The sequence below is a fragment of the Urocitellus parryii genome, chromosome 3 (genome assembly GCF_045843805.1).
Source record: "Urocitellus parryii isolate mUroPar1 chromosome 3, mUroPar1.hap1, whole genome shotgun sequence".
In the NCBI taxonomy this organism is placed as follows: domain Eukaryota; kingdom Metazoa; phylum Chordata; class Mammalia; order Rodentia; family Sciuridae; genus Urocitellus; species Urocitellus parryii.
The window spans coordinates 51333843-51353643 of NC_135533.1; the positions used below are offsets into that span (position 1 = coordinate 51333843).

General features: G+C 33.6%; 1 protein-coding gene across 3 annotated transcripts in view; it reads right to left on the reverse strand.

The window, feature by feature from the left end:
- Positions 1–19801, reverse strand: part of Znf800 (zinc finger protein 800) — a 44048-nt gene that overhangs the window by 12459 nt on the left and 11788 nt on the right. Inside the window, exons 4-6 of one of the 3 annotated variants that reach the window (XM_026414804.2) lie at positions 17272–17415; positions 14635–16327; positions 11572–13370 (exon numbers count right to left, since the gene is read on the reverse strand). In XM_026414804.2, coding sequence (XP_026270589.1) covers position 13370; positions 14635–16327; positions 17272–17415 — 1838 coding nt within the window. In that variant the 3' untranslated portion in view covers positions 11572–13369. Of the gene's footprint in view, positions 1–11571; positions 13371–14630; positions 16328–17271; positions 17416–19801 lie in introns of those variants that run through there. The other 2 variants (XM_077796711.1, XM_077796712.1) reach the window with 2 other exon arrangements.

Consider the following 19801-nt stretch of genomic DNA (forward strand, 5'->3'; position numbering starts at 1 on the left):
AATATAGGTCGAGCATCCCTAATCCAAAAATTCAAAATCAGAAATGCTTCAAGATTGTAATCTTTTTGAGTGTTGACATGATGTCACAAGTGGAAAATTCCATACCTGACCTCATGTGACAGATCACAGTCAAAAGCAGGAACACTAAAATATTATATAAAATTACCTTCAGGCTATGGATATAAGGTATATATGAAACATAAATGAATTTCATGATCAGACTTGGGTCCCTACCCAAGATATCTCATTATGTATATGCAAATATTCCAAAATTTGAAAAATATCTGAAACTCTTCTGGTCTCAACCTTAAGTATATATGAACTATACACAATCTGTATATATACAAGCTCAGTCCCTATAACCAGATATTGCAATCTGATAGATGTAAAGGAAATCCAAATATTTATGTTTGCAATTTTTATATGCAATTTGAGTTCATATTCTGATTAAACAACCACTAGTGTAACTCAAGAAGTTTTGGCTTTACCAGTATATAGAACTCTTTTAAATACCAAACATTGAAAATTAGATTTTATGTATTCAAAATACTTCAGGCACTCTATTTAATAAAAGAAGACAAATGTTACTTTGTGTATTTACATAAAGTTCTTCACAGGAGATCTAATAATCAATCTCTATAGAAAAATTGAGGTTAACCTAGAAGTATGCCCTTCTCCAAAAGACCCAAATTGTTCTATGTTGAAAGACAATACATTAAAATCACAAGGAACTACTACCATAAACTTGTGATTTTTTTATTACAAGAGTCAACCAAGAGGGCAACTTTATTCATGATAATAGCAATTCAAATACTTAATTCAATCAATAACAAAGTCAAAAACATAAGAACTAAAATATGAAAAACTACTTATCAACTTCACAGATTATCACTATTAGCATGTAATCCAAGTATGCAAGTGTGTGTTTAGAGACTAAATTAAGTTAGGAATAAAGACAAACTAGTAATACTTATCTCAATAATAGTCAAAAATAAAGATTTTCACATTCTTCTGGAAGAGTTTTGCAGGTCAATTAACTGATATTCTCCATCCAAAACTCATTCCCTCCACAAGTCCTACAGGGCACATATCCACTTACCAGACACTGTACTGGGCACTAAGGATGCAAGCAGCCCTACTTCAAAGGTCCTTTTCAGTCTATTTAGGGAAATGACAAATTATCTGTGTATCTGGCAATAATTTCTCTAAAGGAATAGGTAGAGAGTGAGATGAGTACACTGAAGGGACATCTATTCCTGCCTTGGAGACAGGGAAGAAATGAATGCCGAGAGAGTAAGGGTGAGTGATACAAGGGATATTTCAAGCTGAGCCAACAGAGCCTTGTACAAAGAGCACAGCTCAAGATTTTGCACTTTAGAAAAATCACTCTGGGGCTGGGGATGTGGCTCAAGAGGCAGTGCGCTCACCTGGCATGCGTGCGGCCTGGGTTCGATCCTCAGAACCACATACAAATAAAGATGTTGTGTCCACCGAAAACTAAAAAATAAATATTAAAAATTCTCTCTCTCTCTCTTTAAAAAAAAAAACAGAACAGAAAAGAAAAGAAAAATCACTCTGGCTTTAGTATGGCGTAATGAAGCAAGAAGGAGCCAAGTGGAAGAAAGATCAGTTAGCCATTACCTTAGTGCTAGTGAAGGTATGAGATGAAGAATTAAACTAAGAAACAGGCAAGGCTCAGGATAAAAGTGAGCAAATTGAAGACGTGTTAAAGAAGTATAAACAGCAGACTACAAGAATGATGAAATGTATGTTACGGGTGGAAGAAGCCAAGAAAAACTTGTATTTCTAGGAAGCATATTTGAAACAAAGGGAAGATATGTTGTTTTTGATATGGTGACTAAGAAACATTCACATGGAAACATACAATAGAACAAATTTTTGCTACACCCACGTCAGATAGATGCTAATCTCCAGGATACATAAAGAACTCAAAAAACTTAAAACCAAAAAAACAAACAACCCAATCAATAAATGGGCTAAGGAGCTGAACAGACACTTCTCAGAATAAATACAATCGATCAACAAATATATGAAAAGAATGTTCAACATCTCCAGTAATTAGAGAAATGCAAATCAAAAACTACTCTTAAGATTTCATCTGACTTCAGTGAGAAAGGTAGTTATCAAGAATACAAGCAACAGTAAGTGTTGGCAAGGATGTGGAGGGAAAGGCACACTCATACATTGCTGGTAGGACTGCAAACTGGTGCAACCAATCTGGAAAGCACTATGGAGAGTCCTTGGAAAACTTGGAACGGAACCACATTTGACCCAGCTATCCTACTCCTGGTCTATAACCAAAAGACTTAAAATCAGCGTACAATAGTGACAGCTGATTACATAAATCAGATGAAAGTCATGAAAAAAGTTTAAACACTTCTTAAGAGTGGCCAGATCTTATTTTTCTTCAAATCCCAAATACTTGGTATAGACCTTGGCATAAAATAATTGCTCAAGTGTAAATGGATGAATAAATGGGTAAATGAAAGATAAAGAAATGTAAAAGGCCAATTAACTTAAACAATGAACTAATGCATGCACTGATTAGTATTTATTCATTTCCATACATTTCAAATCTAACCTATTTTTGATGACTCTGGATAAATTAATTCAGTTTATAAAGAAGGAAAGTGTATCTTTTGGAAAATTCCCCATTCAACAGTATAGTTTTTAAGCTTTGAATTTGAGGGGAAGCTGCTGTCACCTGAAATATCAATTTAAACAGATTATCTCCCAAGATCTTCAATAAACAAGACACTACACATTGAACACCCCACATAATAAGAGGTCTCTGACATCAAGTAGTGCACAATTCCTACAATTATTTTATACCCCAGCTTAAGAGCCATCTTTCCAAAAAGCTTTCTGGAGGAAATGCACAGAAATAATATTTACACAGGAAAAAGGTCTAGTGATCTATTACTTGATTGAAACTCCTGAAATGCAAATTGTTTCCATGAGATGGGTGACATTAAAACTGATTTAAACTGAATCAAGATCAAACCAGGTTCCATCTTCTGGTTAGAAAGGGTACACAGTGTCTTCACTAAAGTGTAAGTGTCGGGGTAACATAATTGTTGATTCTCATCCTTAGGGGAATAAATTCAAAAGTCAGAAGGAAAGGCCACTACTATTTTAGAAAGGCTAGACCTACGGACCAAGGTCTATGGGAATGAAGGAAAATCTAGGACTCTTTTACATCTGTGTAATCCTATCTTTTTTGCCTGAGCTGATAAGTTATCATCTGTCCACTCACTTAACAAATAGGTTTTAGGCATTACTATGTCCCAAGCATTGTGCTAGGCACTGGGTCTACACAATCACCACAGATCCTTACATAAATCTTTTCAGTGGGAAGACAGACATCAAACAAATTAATGCATAAATATAAATATACTTACAAATTACATTAGATGACAAGAAAAAGATGACACAGAACTACAGATGAGACACAGTTTAAATTAATTTTATTTAGGAGTGACATTTAACTGAGGCTTGAAGGATGATAAATTACTCAAGCGATGAGGATATAATAACAGATCTGTGGTTTAGGAAGATTGTTCTGGCAACAGCATGGAAGAAATATTAGGAAAGAGCAGAGTTAAGAAACTATTACCACAGTAAAAGTAAGAAATAAGAATTCACACTAAACCAACTAAAGGTGGAGATGGCAAGGAGGATCCAAATGTGAACAACATTCAGAGGCAGGATGGATAGATACTGGTCATTGATTGGGTAGAGTGTGAGGGAAATAAAGTATTTGCCAGTATTCTATCAGCTTAAGTAATTGGGAAGATAAGGGTAAGAATAACTGAGATAGGGAAAAGAAAGGGAGTAACAAATTTGGTAGGAGAGATAGGTTTGGTTTCCCAAGGAGGTGAGATGCACTGTATAGAGCATTGTATTAGTCAGACACAAAGGTAAATCATAAAAAGAATTACCCAAAAATCACTAAATGCATACCCACACAGTATGTAATTAATTATGGATTAATATGGTCAAGAATGAGATGAGTACACTGAAGGCACATCTACTCCTGCCTTGGAGACAGGGAAGAAATGAGTGCTGAGAGATTAAGGGTGAGTGATACAAGGGACATTTCAAGCGGAGCCAACAGAGCCTAGTACAAAAAGCCTTGTACAAAGAGCACTGCCATGAGCTTGAACTTGTTATGGCTACTTAGTAACAATGGCAGAAGCTAGGAGGTGCACACAAAGGAGGAAGGTGACGGAGGCCATGAATAACAGAAATGAAGAGGAACTCACATATTAGAAGATGAAGTAATGGGAAAAGAAGTAAAAGCAAAGACAGACTGTAGACTACTGATAGACCTGAAGATAATGGAAGTAATGTTCTGGCCTTCCTTCTTTATTCCTTCAATATTCTCTTAGCACCTGTTATGTGCCAGATACACTGCAAAGAATTGGTACATAAGACATAATTTGCTTGTAAACTCAAAATACATTCATATATCCACAGCCTGATGCTTACCAAAAAAGGAAAGAAAAGAGGAAGGGGAGGCAGGAAGGAGGGAGGGAAGGAAAGATGCAAGCAGAGAGGGAAGAGGAGGATGGCGGGAGGAAGAAACAAATGAAGGCAAGAACCAACCAACCAACCCATCCACCCACCCTGAGTTTCTCTACTCAAAATGATGTATTGTTCAATAAGACACCAATCACAAGGAAATAAAATATCAAAAAGGTCAACAAATTCTTGGACAATTAAAAGCTGCTGCCACCAAAAATGGCATGAAACTATAGCACAGATGAAAGGTCCATAAAATAATGATATGCTTTAACTTAATAAACTGCTGTGTATCTTGGCTTTATCCAGATGTTACATCTGACTTTTCATTAAACAGTTGGATTAATATCAAGAAGGAGGCAACGAACATGAAATGGCAAAGCAAGATAACCAGAAACTAAGTGTTGGAAAATATTTCAGCAGCAAATTGATACAATTTCAGTGATCACTACAACAGTAATATTTGTTGAGTTCTTACTTGAATGAAGCATTATGCTAAATATATTATATACAACTTTGATAAATTTTGCAACAAATCTATCTATAGTTTCTAATGCCATCATTTTACAGAGAGGCAAAAAGTTACTTGCCCAAACTACATAGCTAGTAAGTACAGGAACCAGGACTTGAACTCAGGTCTGCATGACTTAAAAATCTATGCTTTAACCACTGATTCTTTTCCCCAAAAAGAATAGAATGTTGCCAGGTTTATGATGGACACTTTACAGTGTCTATTTTGGAGGAATAAATGACAGTTTATATAGCTACAAATGGAGACTAAGCCCAAATGCAAGTAGAAAAGCAGAAACAATACTTCCGAGGATTTACTAAATTACCAACGCAAACTGTGCAGCATATTTGTGAGTGTCTGGAAAATAGCAACAACTACCAGAATGGCCTAATATGTTGCTTCAGAAAATGTAATTGCTCTCTCTCTGAAAACTTCAGGTTGCCTATGAATCTACAAAGCCAAAGATGAAAATGACACCAAGCAGTTCAGAAAAGGAACTGCAGGTGCAGATCAAAGGAATATTCCCCACATTTTCTCTGTATGGGAAGGACTTTTGATTCTGCATTCAAATAACTGTCAAGAGCATAGGCCACCTTTAACTCTATCACCTTTCAAAAGGAAGAAAAGCACATATGTTGAAAGCTTATTACCTTCTAGCACTGCCCTTTTAAAAAGTTCTCACCAAAAGATTCTTTTTACTGGGCTTAGGGCCATGTCTTATGCCACTGACTCTGCTACCATGATCACAAATGATAGGACCAGCATAGAGTACCTGACCTAAGAGCAGCCAGGCTACAGACTGGCCAGCAACCTACAAAGAGATCTGGCATAAGAGATCTGCCCACTAGGCAATCTAACTACCTGAACCAACCAGAATTTTTCCTCACAAGAGTTGGAACTCAAGCTATATGGAGAGAAAAAGTAGCTCAAAGACACAGAGAAGGCAGGTAGGAGAAAGCAATGAGGTGTTTATAACCATATTGAGAAGATATGAGTGAGGTTATTCATTTGCTGTTATTGTTTTAAGAAAAAGCGGAGTCTAAAAAGGGCTAATAGCAACAGAAAAGCAATACTTCTGCCCCTAAGAGGGTAACACTCAGGCCATTGAATTTTCCTGTAACACCTAGAAACTAGGAAAAGTCAATGCAACCCAAATCTCTATGGTGAAACCAAGTTGTACAATTACTCCTTTATTCTTATAAGGCCAGGCCACTTCTATTTCTGTTCATAAAGCCTCCTAACAAACCCATTACTAGTTACAAACCAAGTAAAAATTTGTGCTTATAACCAAAAGAAAAAAGAAAAAACCACCATAATAACACAATATTTTTATTTTAGGGTTTAACATGCACACACCTGTGATTAGACAACATGGATGGTGGCTGGCAATCCAAGTATTGTGGATCTAACTTCCATTTTGTGCCATCTGTGGTTTGAACACTGTCAAACCTAGGGAAGAGCCTTCAAAGAAGTATCCTAAACCTTAAAAATTAACAATCTATGTCATAATAATTTTACAGTTAAAGATTAAAAAGATATCTAGGGCAGTTACAGAAAAACAAAAGCATCTCCTTTTTTCTTGCTCTTATGTATGCATACATCTGTTTGTGTTGGCATTTTGTGGCAAATAAGTGAATTGGTTCTTTTTAGAATCACACTGAAACAAGAGCTGACTAGTCAAGATGGCCAGGCAAAGAAAGGACAAATAGGAAAATCATGCAGATGTTTTGTAGAAAGTATAACTTGAGGATCTGAGTCTTGAAAATTATTCATAAATTTCACTAAATGTGTTCATGTTTATCTTTATGAGTCCATTAGCTTGGCTTAGCTTCCCAAAACCTGCCCATACAAAGGAAAGTGCTCCGAATATTCAACACCTACAAATGCCCTATGGGTTGCATCTCAAGGGACTCAATGTATCTAGTAAGCAAAAGGCATTAAAATAACATGACGACTCTCCTATATGAAGCTTTTATCTTCCTAACACAACTTCTCTGTCAAAAATTAAACTACATAAAAATCCTCTCCCTAAAAGTCTTTTTTCATGTATTTCAACCACTTGTTCACATTGTGTTCCTAGTGCTTCACTATTTTTTCTTTACAAGTAGTCCTTGCTTTTTCTTTCCAGTCAAAATAAAAGCTATCTGTCACAACTAGCAGGTTATTTTGAGATTCAGGTATGCCAAAAGCATCTGTTTACTCAGGAAATCTGATTTGTTTTTTTTTAAAAACATGTTCGCAAAGCCAAGAAAGAAAGTCTGACTAAAAGATACAGTTCTATTTCTTAGAGCTAATTCTTTTTCAGTATAATTCCACAAACAGAGGGATTAAAGTTTAATATTCAAAAGCCAAATTGTAATAAAAACTATATGCACTTAAGGTTCATTATGATGTAAAAATTTTTCATCTGGATATAACATCTTGTATTCAAAGTGTTACTAGATTATATATAGCAGGACACCCAAATAGGATGCAAGTTACTATTATTCAAGCATTCAAAGTGTGGTGAGTTTTTAAACTTGTTTTATTTTGAGGTATTTGGGGTGGGGGGCTTATTTTGCTTTAGCTGTTTTTCCAACTGCATCTTTCTATCATTTAAACATTACAATGTTTTGTGTGTCAGGAATATGCTTCAGACACCTGAAACACTTAAACCATTAAAAAGACACAAAGCCCAGTTCAGGAGACTGAGGCAGGAGGATCAAAAGTTCAAAGCAAAAGTGAGGCATTAAGCATCTCATTGAGACTCTGTCTCTAAACAAGATACAAAATAGGGCTGGGGATGTGCCTTAGTGGTCTAGTGCCCCTAAGTTCAATCCCCAGTACCAAAAAAAAAAAAAGCGCCACATAAAAGGCCACACAATTCAGGTGTAGGAACCCCAGCATCAGATCTGAAGTTCAAAATATAAAGGTTCATCTAAACCTAGAGACAAGGGTTCTATGGTAATGCAAATTATACTAGTCCTAGAAGACTAGAAATTCTAAAATCATCCCCTTACCCTTTAAAAAGGAAGATCAAGAACTCTCCCAGCAGATAATTTAACAGTAGTAAGGTCTTAACTGAAATTTAGAGAACTGCCACTAATGACTACCTCGGGTAGCGCTTTTGATGAATGCCATTTCTTTTTATCTCTTCATGACACATTCACCAAAGAAATTTCTGACTCAGCTAAATGGTACTCTCCTGAGGAATCTATTCTTTCCATAATTGAATGCTTTCTTTCAAATAGTACTACACATCTCCAAGTTGCTTATGAAATATTTCAGCAACATTTTTCAATTAAAATTTAACCCATGTCAATATTTTCCACATGACCAAAAATATCTGGGTGATAGATACTAATGAGAATTTTGAGACAGATGGTTTATTCTGGGAAGAAGTCATAAAAGCAAAGCTTAAAATTTCCTAATGCCTTTTCAAGACAAATTTCTAAGAATGATAAACTATTAATGCCTGACTAAGAGAGAATTTAGTAGCAAGTAACACGGTTGGTCATCTTCAATATTCCAATGAAACATAAAAGCTGCAGATAAAATCTGATGTGCAATGAAGTTCTTTGTCCTAATGCACAGATTTTTCCATCTAAATTTTAGTAGGTAATAATAAAATTCCACATTTGAACATGCTAAGCAGTGACTTATAATAATAACATCTAACATTTACTGTAACATGCCAGGCATTATTCTAAGTGCTTTACAAATAATTTTCATCTTATCCTCAAAATCAACCTGAAATAGGGAATATTATCTCCGTTTTATAGGTGAGATAGCACTAAGGCACAGAATGTCTGAGTAAACCTCAGTCACAATGAAAAGAATTTGTGAATCCAAAATTTTCACCAATTAATCTAGTTCCCAATCATTACTTTAGGCTGCCAATAATATATGGAATGTTCTTTGCAAACAGTTAAATGTGCAAATGTAAGGCTGTTCTAAGGGCACAGACTTTGTTGTGAGATTTAAAACCAACTCTCCTACTAGATATGTAAGCCTGAGTACATCACTGAACTTCTCTAAGCTTTAATTTTCTTTCTATTAAATAAGGATAATGAAGAAACAGGTCTTACTTTGTAGGACTTTTGGTAGGATTAGGGGCATTGTGCATGTAAAGAGTAGATAACTTGGCATACAACAAACACTCCATAAGTGTTTTTACCAGCTATTACTAAGAATTATCTTTATTTTCATAAACTCACATCTTGGTACTGGTGGTGTATCCTAAAATAAACAAGATCCATCAATTTTGGGATAATGAAAAATTAAGACTCAAAATCTCAAAGTATATGACAGCATAATTTTGAAATGGAAAGGCTACTATTTAATACCATCATCAAACATTTATTTAAAGTGCCTGGTATACATGAAAATATACTAGGCACTGAATGAAATTATCAAGACATTCCCTGATATGAAAAACATATAATCAAGTAAATTAATTATTCTGAATTGGCACAAACAGCAAAACGTCCAGCTTTTGAGCTTTTTTTCCAACTAGACACCTATGGTCTTTGTTAAACACTCCTACACCGCTACTTCTGGTGGAATAGTATTAAAATACATAAAAGCACTTAAAAATATGCCTCCTCCCAAATCCAGTGTAGAGCAACAAAGATTCAAGAGGAACTGAGCTGTACTTTCAATGCTCTTACCTTCCTTCCAAAAAACATTTTAGCTATCTCAGTACCAAGAATCTCTTTTAATTAAACAGAAGAGAACAGGACAAGATAAGAGCTGAAGCTCAAAGGAAAAGGATATAGAAACAAATTATGAGAGAGGAGAGAAATGAATTTGGAAAGCTGGGAAACCCTAGATAAGGTAAGTTTAAGTGAAATGTGGTTTTATTCTGTATTTCTACCATGTGCCTAATGCCTAAGAAACCAAACTAACATCTGCTTATAAGATTGCTGATGCATAGTCCTTTTGGCTCTTAAAGTCAGAGAGACGGTTAAGAACAGCATAGAGTACAGAAGGATTTTGTCTAAGAGCACAATCAACATCATGCTGCATATACCCTATTGTCTTCAGAACAGCTAAATGCCATAACTAAATCATAATCCGGGCAGACCATGGACTCCATTGGAAAAATAACTTCTATAACTCCAAAATAAGGATCTAGACTATTTCCTGGGGCCACTACAGGATGCCTAGAAACAAAATTTCTAAAACTTTAGAAGCATTTCTAACTCATCTCAGTGGTCATGCTATTCAAAAAGATCTTTTGCCAAGTTTACAATAGTGATTGATATCCATTTGTGCTTACTTCCATACATCTTTGCCTTAGCACCTAGAGGAAAACTATTCCTTCTCTACCCATAACTTTAAGCCACAGCAAAACCATAATACTTTCTGCTACTGCTTCCATAGTTTTAAAGCAAACTGAGTAGAACAGCTTACACCAAGTTTATTTCTCTGAAAAAAAAAATGAATATACTTTCCAGCAATAAAAAATAATTTGTGTTCAATCAAAAAACTCGGTTCATATGTACAAAACTCAGTTAAAAATTAAAGGTGGGTAATTTATATATTTTTTCAAAGTTTTCTTTCTTCAAGTAAGTATTAGAGAAGGGGAAAACAGATGCATGAACCAAAAGTGATTCAACAAGTGATATCCACAAATTCTAATGAACTTTTGCCACTGTTAGCTGGGCCTCAACCAGTTTTCATTTATACTATTCAAACTTAGGAAATATAAACTATACATACATGTTATTATTTGTTCTCTTCTACAACACTTAGCACTGGAAAGCCTCCTTATGAAGATAAGATGAATTCTACAGAAAACGTATTAATTGATATAACAGCAGTGGATATAATTTACAGCCAGAGACATATCTTAATATAAAATAAGCAGTTTCTCATGGTGCTTTCTATGCTTGATTACTCCTCACTAAAACAAAGCAGTCACACAAACATTTCCTTTACACATCTATGTGCAGAAAAGATTATGGCAGAAATTTCTCTTGTCCTCAAGAGCCTCACACCTGAAATTCTGAAATGAGAGAGCTCAAGAGTCAAAATAATAACAAAAAATGAGGATGAATTTTATCAGAAAGAAATAATAAATACTAATTGTTTGTTTTACCTTTCTAAACTGGTCCCAGCATAACCTCAGTTGTATCTGTCATGATCCATTAACATGGTTACTATAAAATGTTCCCAATCTCTCTAGGCCTTTCTAATTCAGACAAGACCTGACAGTGCTGTTTTTTCTATATGACCCAGATGAAATATTTCAACAGTCCCTGGAACCTTCATTTTCTCCTTAAGTCTTGTTGTGAATTATTAAGGAGAAGAGATATTATGAATGGTCCTATGGAAACTGGTAGGTGGATTAAGAGTCTTCCAGCAATTGACCCCCACCAGAAACATCAGGCTATTTTTTTCCCTTCCCTACACTATTTAACTAGTAGAGTGGAAAAGGCTAATACAGAAATGAGAAGATGCAAACAGCAAAGAGCTATTCTAAGCCTTTTAAGAATTCTTTTTACTGATTATTGCTACTTAAGTCTGGAAAATATTTTAGAATATGTCTTATGTGTAGGAATGCATAAAAGATAACACCTTGCAAAAGGGAAAACATACAGGTTTAATAATGTGCAACTAATGAAGAAGGTTTATAAATGAAATACCACCTACCCTAAATATATTATGCTCTGAGCCATTAAAGTTAAACCTACAAATAAAAATTTTCCATCTGTGGAAAAGTAATCTGTTTTTAAATTAAAAAGAAATCATTACTTCTTAAAAATAAAACTATCAAGATATAATTCAAGTAGCTGTTCATAGTCACTGAAAGTTTAAATTTGATAACAAAACATTTAAGTTTCAACCAATGCACCCTTGTTGAAGCACATTTAGCTGAAATAACTTTGAGTCTGGTTTATTTTCATCACATATAGTACATTTTTCCAACAAGAGCATGTACATTCAATATAGAACATTTCCAGCAACAATTACAGTCTTTCTAATTTCCTTTCACAGTATATTTTAGTGCAAAGCACTAAGAGGATAAATGTTCTTCTAGCTATAGAGCATTTTATTATGACCTTGTGAATCTCCAACATTTTAAAATTTTATACAAAAAGTATATTGGTGGACAGGGTCCCTTCTAAGTACAGGTGTAAACCTATATAAAAACATGGTATATTTTCTGCTGTACCCTTTAAAATTATAATTTGACACAAATTACTAAAAAATAAAATATTCCCTAAAAAGTACAAAATATTGATACACAAAAACCTGCCCAAAATTTCATAAAGATAGATGTACTTCTGTTTTTTCTAAAATCTTGATTACAAAAATGGACAAGAATTCATTATTCTCTAAATTTTACAGTAGAAATCAAATAATAGCTAAAGTGGTCATTTTAAATTTTTCTTGGGAGGAAAAAAAAAATCAGGGTTTACACCCCCATCTTCCTTTTTAGCAATGTTTAAAGAAATAAACTAGTATCATAGAAGTGGTTGTGCATGGATTGTCTGCATCCATAAAACATCAGGAAGCTATTTACTACCTTCATATTAACATTAGTAAATGTGTGGTCTTTAAAAAAATAGAAACTGAAAAATAAGGTTTCATCTATCATTAAAGTGCTTTATATAAAATTTAAATAGGGGAATGTTTAATTTTCATAAAAACCTCAGATGTTTAAATGAAAAATGTGATGATCCATGCATGAAAATGAGCTGGAACTTTCTGAAGTATATACTTTAGAATAAAACTTCAAACATTCAAGTACTAGAAAACAATTTAGAAATAAATGGATGTGAAAATGATTACAAATATTTAGTAGGCTAAATATTTATAATGTGCTGACACTAAGTTGTCTTTGTTCCTAATATACACTTACTAGAAAATCATATCTGTACAATCCAGAAAAAAATTGCCAAATACAGTGAAACAAAACTAAAATCACTAAGATATAAAATCTCTGTCAATTAAAAACCAATGCTTTTTTCAGGATGTTGATCACTTTAGTCAACAAAGTATGTGGAAAACAAAAATTTGCAACATTTTTGTAGAAACTGTAGACCAAATTCACAAGGTCAAGGTGGTTAGCTGATGGACTGTGATGACGGTATGTAATGTCATAGCTACTTGAAAGTGATGCAATAGGCATTGCCTTAGAAATAAGTAGTTAGATGGCTATTATTTTAGTCAGAAAACAGAATTACAGTTGAAATTTTATGAAAATGTTTTTCTCTTGTTTTTTTTCCTCATAGTACCATGTGAAGACGTAAGTGGTTCTAACACCAATTTAAAGTCTTTCCACAAAAATGAACTCCAAACCTTTTCGTACATCACTTGAAGTTATCTGAGGAGAAATGGGAATAAATGAACACTTTTGAGTTTACCAATAAAATTTTGGTCTTAAAATTACACAACAGTAAATGACTTCTAAAGGATGGTTTCATCTCAAGTTTTCCACACATTTTTTTTTAAATGTGATAATCAAACCACAATTTAACCTACTCAGCACTCAAACTAAGTATTTTGCTTTAGAACCTGAATTTAATATCTGAAGCTAATTTAATACTTATTAAATACATTAAATGCCTTATTATGAGGGACACAGGTAATTGAAGGTAAGCTATAAAAATATATAGACTTGTAAAAAACAAGTATACGAAATCTAGTCCTTATTGTACACTGCATTTTTAAAACCTACTTTTGTTCCAAACCTTCTTTAAAAAGTAATGTTTTTCTTTCTTCCAAACAGGGATTTTGCTTTTCTTGCAATGCATAACCACCACCAAAAAAAAAAAAAAAAAAGAAAGAAAGAAAGATAGAAAAATCCCTATTTAATAATTAACTATGTCAATATTATCACCAAAAAGTTTATTAAACAGAAAGGGAAAAATAAGGAGAATGTGAACCTAAATATCATCTTTTTCTATGAATTAAAACTAAAAAACATTCACTAACACGCACTCCCACGGAAATGGAAAAATATCCAAACTTTTGTTTACCAACTTTCCCTCTTTGCCTGGAAGCACTGTGGTTAAGTAAATAATAAATGCTAATCATTCTAAATTCAATTTGGGGATTTTTTTTTTCTGAGTGCAGCACTTTATTTAGCCGTCACAGATTAATTTTTACAATAATTACAGTGCCTCAAAAGATTATTTCCTATAATTCTCACCTTCATAAATGCATTCTAATATATTTAACTTTCCTACATTAATTAGTAGACTAAGTCACTGAATCAAATTAAACCTGTGCAAAGTTAGTTAAACAGAAGACTTCTATTGTAAACATAAGTCAAAATAAATGTATATATTTTACAACATTAAAAAGCAAAGCACTGACCCTGTGCCATCTATCTATAACTACATTGCATTGTCCTGTGGAAGGTAAGTTCTGAAGTAAACTTTTGTTCCCAAGACACTGGAATAAAGGTCACTGAAGAGGTAAATGCAATATGCACATCACTCTTGCAGTTCCCACTGCCATAAGGTATATATGGAAGCAAATACGTGTTAAAATGGAACCAGCTATAAATTATGGTCAAATGATTTTTTTTTTTTTTTTTAAGTTCGATGGGGGGAAAAAAGCAAAACTCTGTAACTGTTCCTCACCAGACAAGAGCCTTAGATCTTGTACTTCGGCCTTTGGTTTTGTTTCCTTCAGGTGAATTGGAAGCATTTGCCTTATGAGTTTTCTTATGATGTTCAAGGTAAGTCTTTTTGGCAAATGCCTTTCCACACTTATTGCATCTGTGAAGAGAAAAGTTTTTTGTGACTTTTACTTCAATACCGACGTCAGCTACTTCATATTTTTTACTAGGAGAATTAGAAGTGCCATCATGTTTTGAATCACTATGTTTTGCTTCATCCCTCGAAGGGCCTCTTTTTGCCACTTTATTTAGAACAAAATCAATAGGCTTTTTTATAGCTCTGATCTCTAAACTGGCTGTTATTTTCCCAAGATAGCGAGATGACTTTTTATGAACCACAGTTATGTGTCGTATCACATCACGTTTCCGACGAGTTTCGTAAGTGCAAAGAGGACACTTGTAAAATTTAACATAAATGTTATTTCCGTCTGTGTGCAACTCGATGTGTTTAGTCAAGTTCTGTTTGGAAGTAAACTGACGTTTACAAAGTTTACAGTAAAGCTGCTTAAAGTCAAAGCCAGCTGAAAGTTTTGGTTTCCTAGTTTTTTGCTGGCCACCTGCAGCCGAGGGACTAGTTGATTTAGGGCTTTCAGCGTCTTGTTTAACTTTATTTTTCTGTGCTGCCGGTGTGTTCTTTTTTTCATTTGAATGATTTGTTCCCTTTAATTCATTCTGTGGAGAATGGGTAATGGAAGGGGGTGAAGATTCTACAGAATCTGCTGGTTCAACTTTAACTTTTATTTCTGAACTGTTGGCAGTATTATTAGGGCCTTTCTCTCTTTTAGAGTTTGTTCCCGAAAGAGTTATCTTGTGGACAATTTGCATATGTCTTTTAAGCATTATTTGTGAACTATATTTCCTCTTGCAAAGGAGGCATTTGCATGCAGTTAAATTGTATTCAGCCTTTGAAGACGACTTTTGTTTTCGAGTCTTAAAAGATTTTTTAGGAGAAACAGAATCCAGGAACAAAGGTTGCCCGGGCTTTGTTGCTATATCTGGAGTAATTGAATCCCTCCTTAGTCCTCTATGAACTTCATCAAAATGCCTCCTTACATTCGCTTTTGTAGCAAATGATTTACAACATACTGGACAACTCCTACTTAATGAAACTAGAACATTCTTACTGCGTCCTTTAGAGGATTGGTTTGGATTCTTTCGTGTTTCAATGTACTTTTTCAGTTCTTCCATCTTTTTCTTGTGCACTTTTCGAATGTGGCGGCGAACACCTCGTCTAGAATTGAATTCTTTTCTACAAAGACAACATATCAACTGGTGACCAAAATCAGAATTGTCAGAAGTTTCCAAGTCAGCCTGTGATTCCTGGGGTTGTTCATCAGATGTAGGTACAACTTCATCTGCAACAGTCTCAACAGGAGGGGTCTCTACAGTTTCCTCCTCTGTGTCAGTAACTGGTACTGTTTTAGATTGCTCAGTGCTAGCTTCCTGTATTTGAACTTCAGTTTGTTCAGGAGTACTGCTTGACTCAGTGACTTCAGTAGGATTATCAGTTCTTGAAATATATTGAAACACTGCATTCTGATTTGTTTCTATGGGTTCTAGCTTAATAATATATTCTCGCTTGTCCACGCTTGGATATATGGCTTCTAGGAGATCATTTATGGCTTGGCTTTGTTTATCATTTACATCAGGAAGGTCTGTTAAGGAAAAATCAACATTTTAATCTGAAATAACTGGCCTGCTCTAATATTTTAAAATATATTATAAAACTCTACCTTAAAATTTACTTTATTGCTCAAATTTACTTTTTAAGAGCATTACCTATTTTTCAGTATTTTATGGATATAAAATATTAGCTAAACTAAAATTTTCTTAATTTTAATTTTCATCATGGTATACAATGTTAAAGATAAATGTAATCTGAGGTGTTATTTCTGCTTCTAAGTGCCCTTATTATAAAATATATAAATATATGGATAATCTAAAAAATAAAAATAGTATCACATATTTTAGTCTGAAAGTTTTAGACTGGCAAAGACAGAGTTCTCATGACCCAGGATGGATAAAATAACACAACAAAGGCTAGGGTTGTAGCTCAGTGGTAGAGCACTTGCCTAGCATGTGTGAGGCACTGGGTTTACCTCAACACCACATATAATTAAAAATGGTCCATCGACAACTAAAAAATATTGCTCTTTATTTCCAATGTTCTCATTCACTTAACAGGAATCTGTAACTAAGTGATCATCCAATATGGTAATAAGTGTTAAAGTAAAAAGAAAAAAACACCAATAAATTTTTCCTTTCAATCCTAACATAAATATCCTAATATCTTAATATCAACTTATAAATATTCTGAATATAAAACTATAAAGCCATTCAAAATATCCAATATTTTAATACAAATAAGTATACTCATAAATCTAACTTCTGTGATATCTAGACAAACCCAAGTGGAAAGCATTGATATCAAAGTATTTATCTAAGAAATCAAATATAACATTGAGTCATAGATTCAATTTTATTCTCCATCATTAAATCATCTATAATTAAATATCAATACCATTTTAATACAAAAGTATAGTGGCAGTCTAAAAATACAACTGTAAAATGCATAACTGAATATATGAATAAAACTTACTATCATCCATCTGGAGACTTGGTGGGCAGTAGAATTTCTTATGGGTAATTAAATTTGGTAATCCTCTGAAGAGACTGCGGCATAATTTACATTCAAAAATAGTGTCCACATCTTTTAATAAAATATGCTTAAGTTGTTTAGTTCCTAGGGGGAGAAAAAAGGAAAAATTTAACACAAAAGTTCACTTTACATGCACTTTTAAACTAGGCATACCACTGTTGACAATCCCAAAGTATAGTTACTCCTTGAAAACAAAATATTAGCACTTTTAACTTCTACCACAGCATATTTATAAATAAGTTATAAAACTAAGTTTTAAGCAAAATCCTAGTATCGTTTGGAAATCTGGACAGCTAAGATGGATACTCTTTCTACTTCAGCAGTCAATCAATTCTTGGGATATCCCAAGACTATCGTCCTGACATCTGGTTGATCATTATAATGAGCTTCGGAAAAAAACGCATGCAACCCTTCCCTAGATATTCTGATTATACAGGTCTGGAGTAGGGCAGGAAAATGTTCCCCATCACTTCCTGCTAAACTTTTTGGCTGGATCTTTCAGCCTTTTCTGAACTAGAAAGTGAACAAGGAGTTTTTTCAATTCCCAGTTCCCTAAAGAAGGTCAAAACTTCATGACAGGCTGCCTGAAAACTTTTCTTTTAAAATTCAGTTTACATTATTTCAGGCTCTAGACCAACATGGGATTATGGCTATTTAGTGTGACAGTACAGAATCTCTGTCCATACTGAGATAGAATTTTCAATTTGTGCTTAGTTCTCTTGATAGTACTTAAATCTATTCAAAGATTTTCTCTCTCAGAACTCTTACCCCAATTGTAATTAACTAATTATCAATATAATTACCAGTTCAACGTCTGTCTTTTACACTTAATTATAAACCCTGAAAACAGCCAAGAGCAAGTCTATCACATAACTACAAAGTATTCATTTCGAATAATACTCAATATGTATTTGTTGAAGAAATGCTACTGATCTGTGATACCTAAGCATTATGATGGAAGATCAAAGGCATAAGGGGAAAAAAAACATGGTAATGAGCATCCAATCTTTTTTGGGGGGTGAGAGATATCAGGGATTGAACTCAGGAGCACTCGACCACTGAGCCACATCCTCAGCCCTACTTTGTATTTTATTTAGAAACAGAGTCTCACTGAGTTGCTTAGTGCCTCACTTTTGCTGAGGCTGGCTTTGAACAAGATCCTCCTGCCTCGGCCTCCCACGCTACTGGGATTATAGGCATGCGCTACTGTGCATGACCACATCCAGTCTTTAAAATAAAAATATCCTCTAGGAATAAAACACAAATGAAGTAACCTTTTATTGCTACTTCTTACAAGTCTTTGCTGCAGGTAATGTGACAAAAATGATCTCCAGTCAAAACCGATTTCCAGTCCTCTACTAAATAAATGTGCCTTCAGTTTCATTAAATAGAGAAAATAATGGTAATACTGATTTCATTTTATCACTCAATATTTACAAAGCTCACTGAAAAATACCGTTAAGACCCATCTAGGTGCAAGGTGTTCTGTCATTGAACAAGAATTTGACTATCTATTAAGTTCTAGGACTACTGAAGAATATAAACTATCTTAGTATTATTAAAATATATTAATAATATATAGTATTATAAATATTTCTTAGTATTATTAATATATATTAATAATATATAGTATTATAAATATTTTAGTATTATAAATATTTCTGGTTTAATCTTTTGTAATCTTTTCACATTTAATTTTTAAAATGTATTTTATCATCATTTTGAAAATGATGATCAGCCCTCAAAATTCTATGGCAAAGAAGATTGATTATGAAGTTATCAGAACATTACTAAGTCTTAAGACATTCCAAATCTGATATTATCTACTTATAAGACCTTAAAAATATAATTTTTGCACTTTATTTACCCATCTTGTAAAACAGAACAAATGAAACCAAATCGATCTTGAAGAATTAAAAAAATAATACAAACTTAAGCAAGTAAATTACATACATGAGTTTCTACTAGAAAAAAAATAATTTCCACCATTTCCCAAATCCAAATCTATTTCTATTTCACTAGACTCTATCAGTACAAAACTTGAAAACAAATTTTAAAGATTAAGAGAAAAGTGTGCACATTATTTATATGAAAGTAAATTCTCATGTTTATATTCTCTTGTCCATTTCACAATAAGAGTTAATGTTTAGTTTTTTTACTAGTTAACCCCACAAGTGATTAATAAACTATGAGAAGTAGACAAGGATAAAAATGCCTTGGCTCTCTGAGCCTAAGCCTCTCTAATTGTTCTACATGTAAAAAAGTAGTTCCACTGGAAGAAAAAAGAAAAATTCTGTGTATTAATTCTAAATTAAACAACCTGCAAGACCCATACCATAGATGGTAAAAAAAAAAAAAAAAAAAAGACTGAAGAGGAACACAGAAATAACATTAACTAGATTTTAACTTAATTCAATAGAAGATTTAACTGGAAAGTACATAGTAACAGATTTAAAAACATAAAATAATC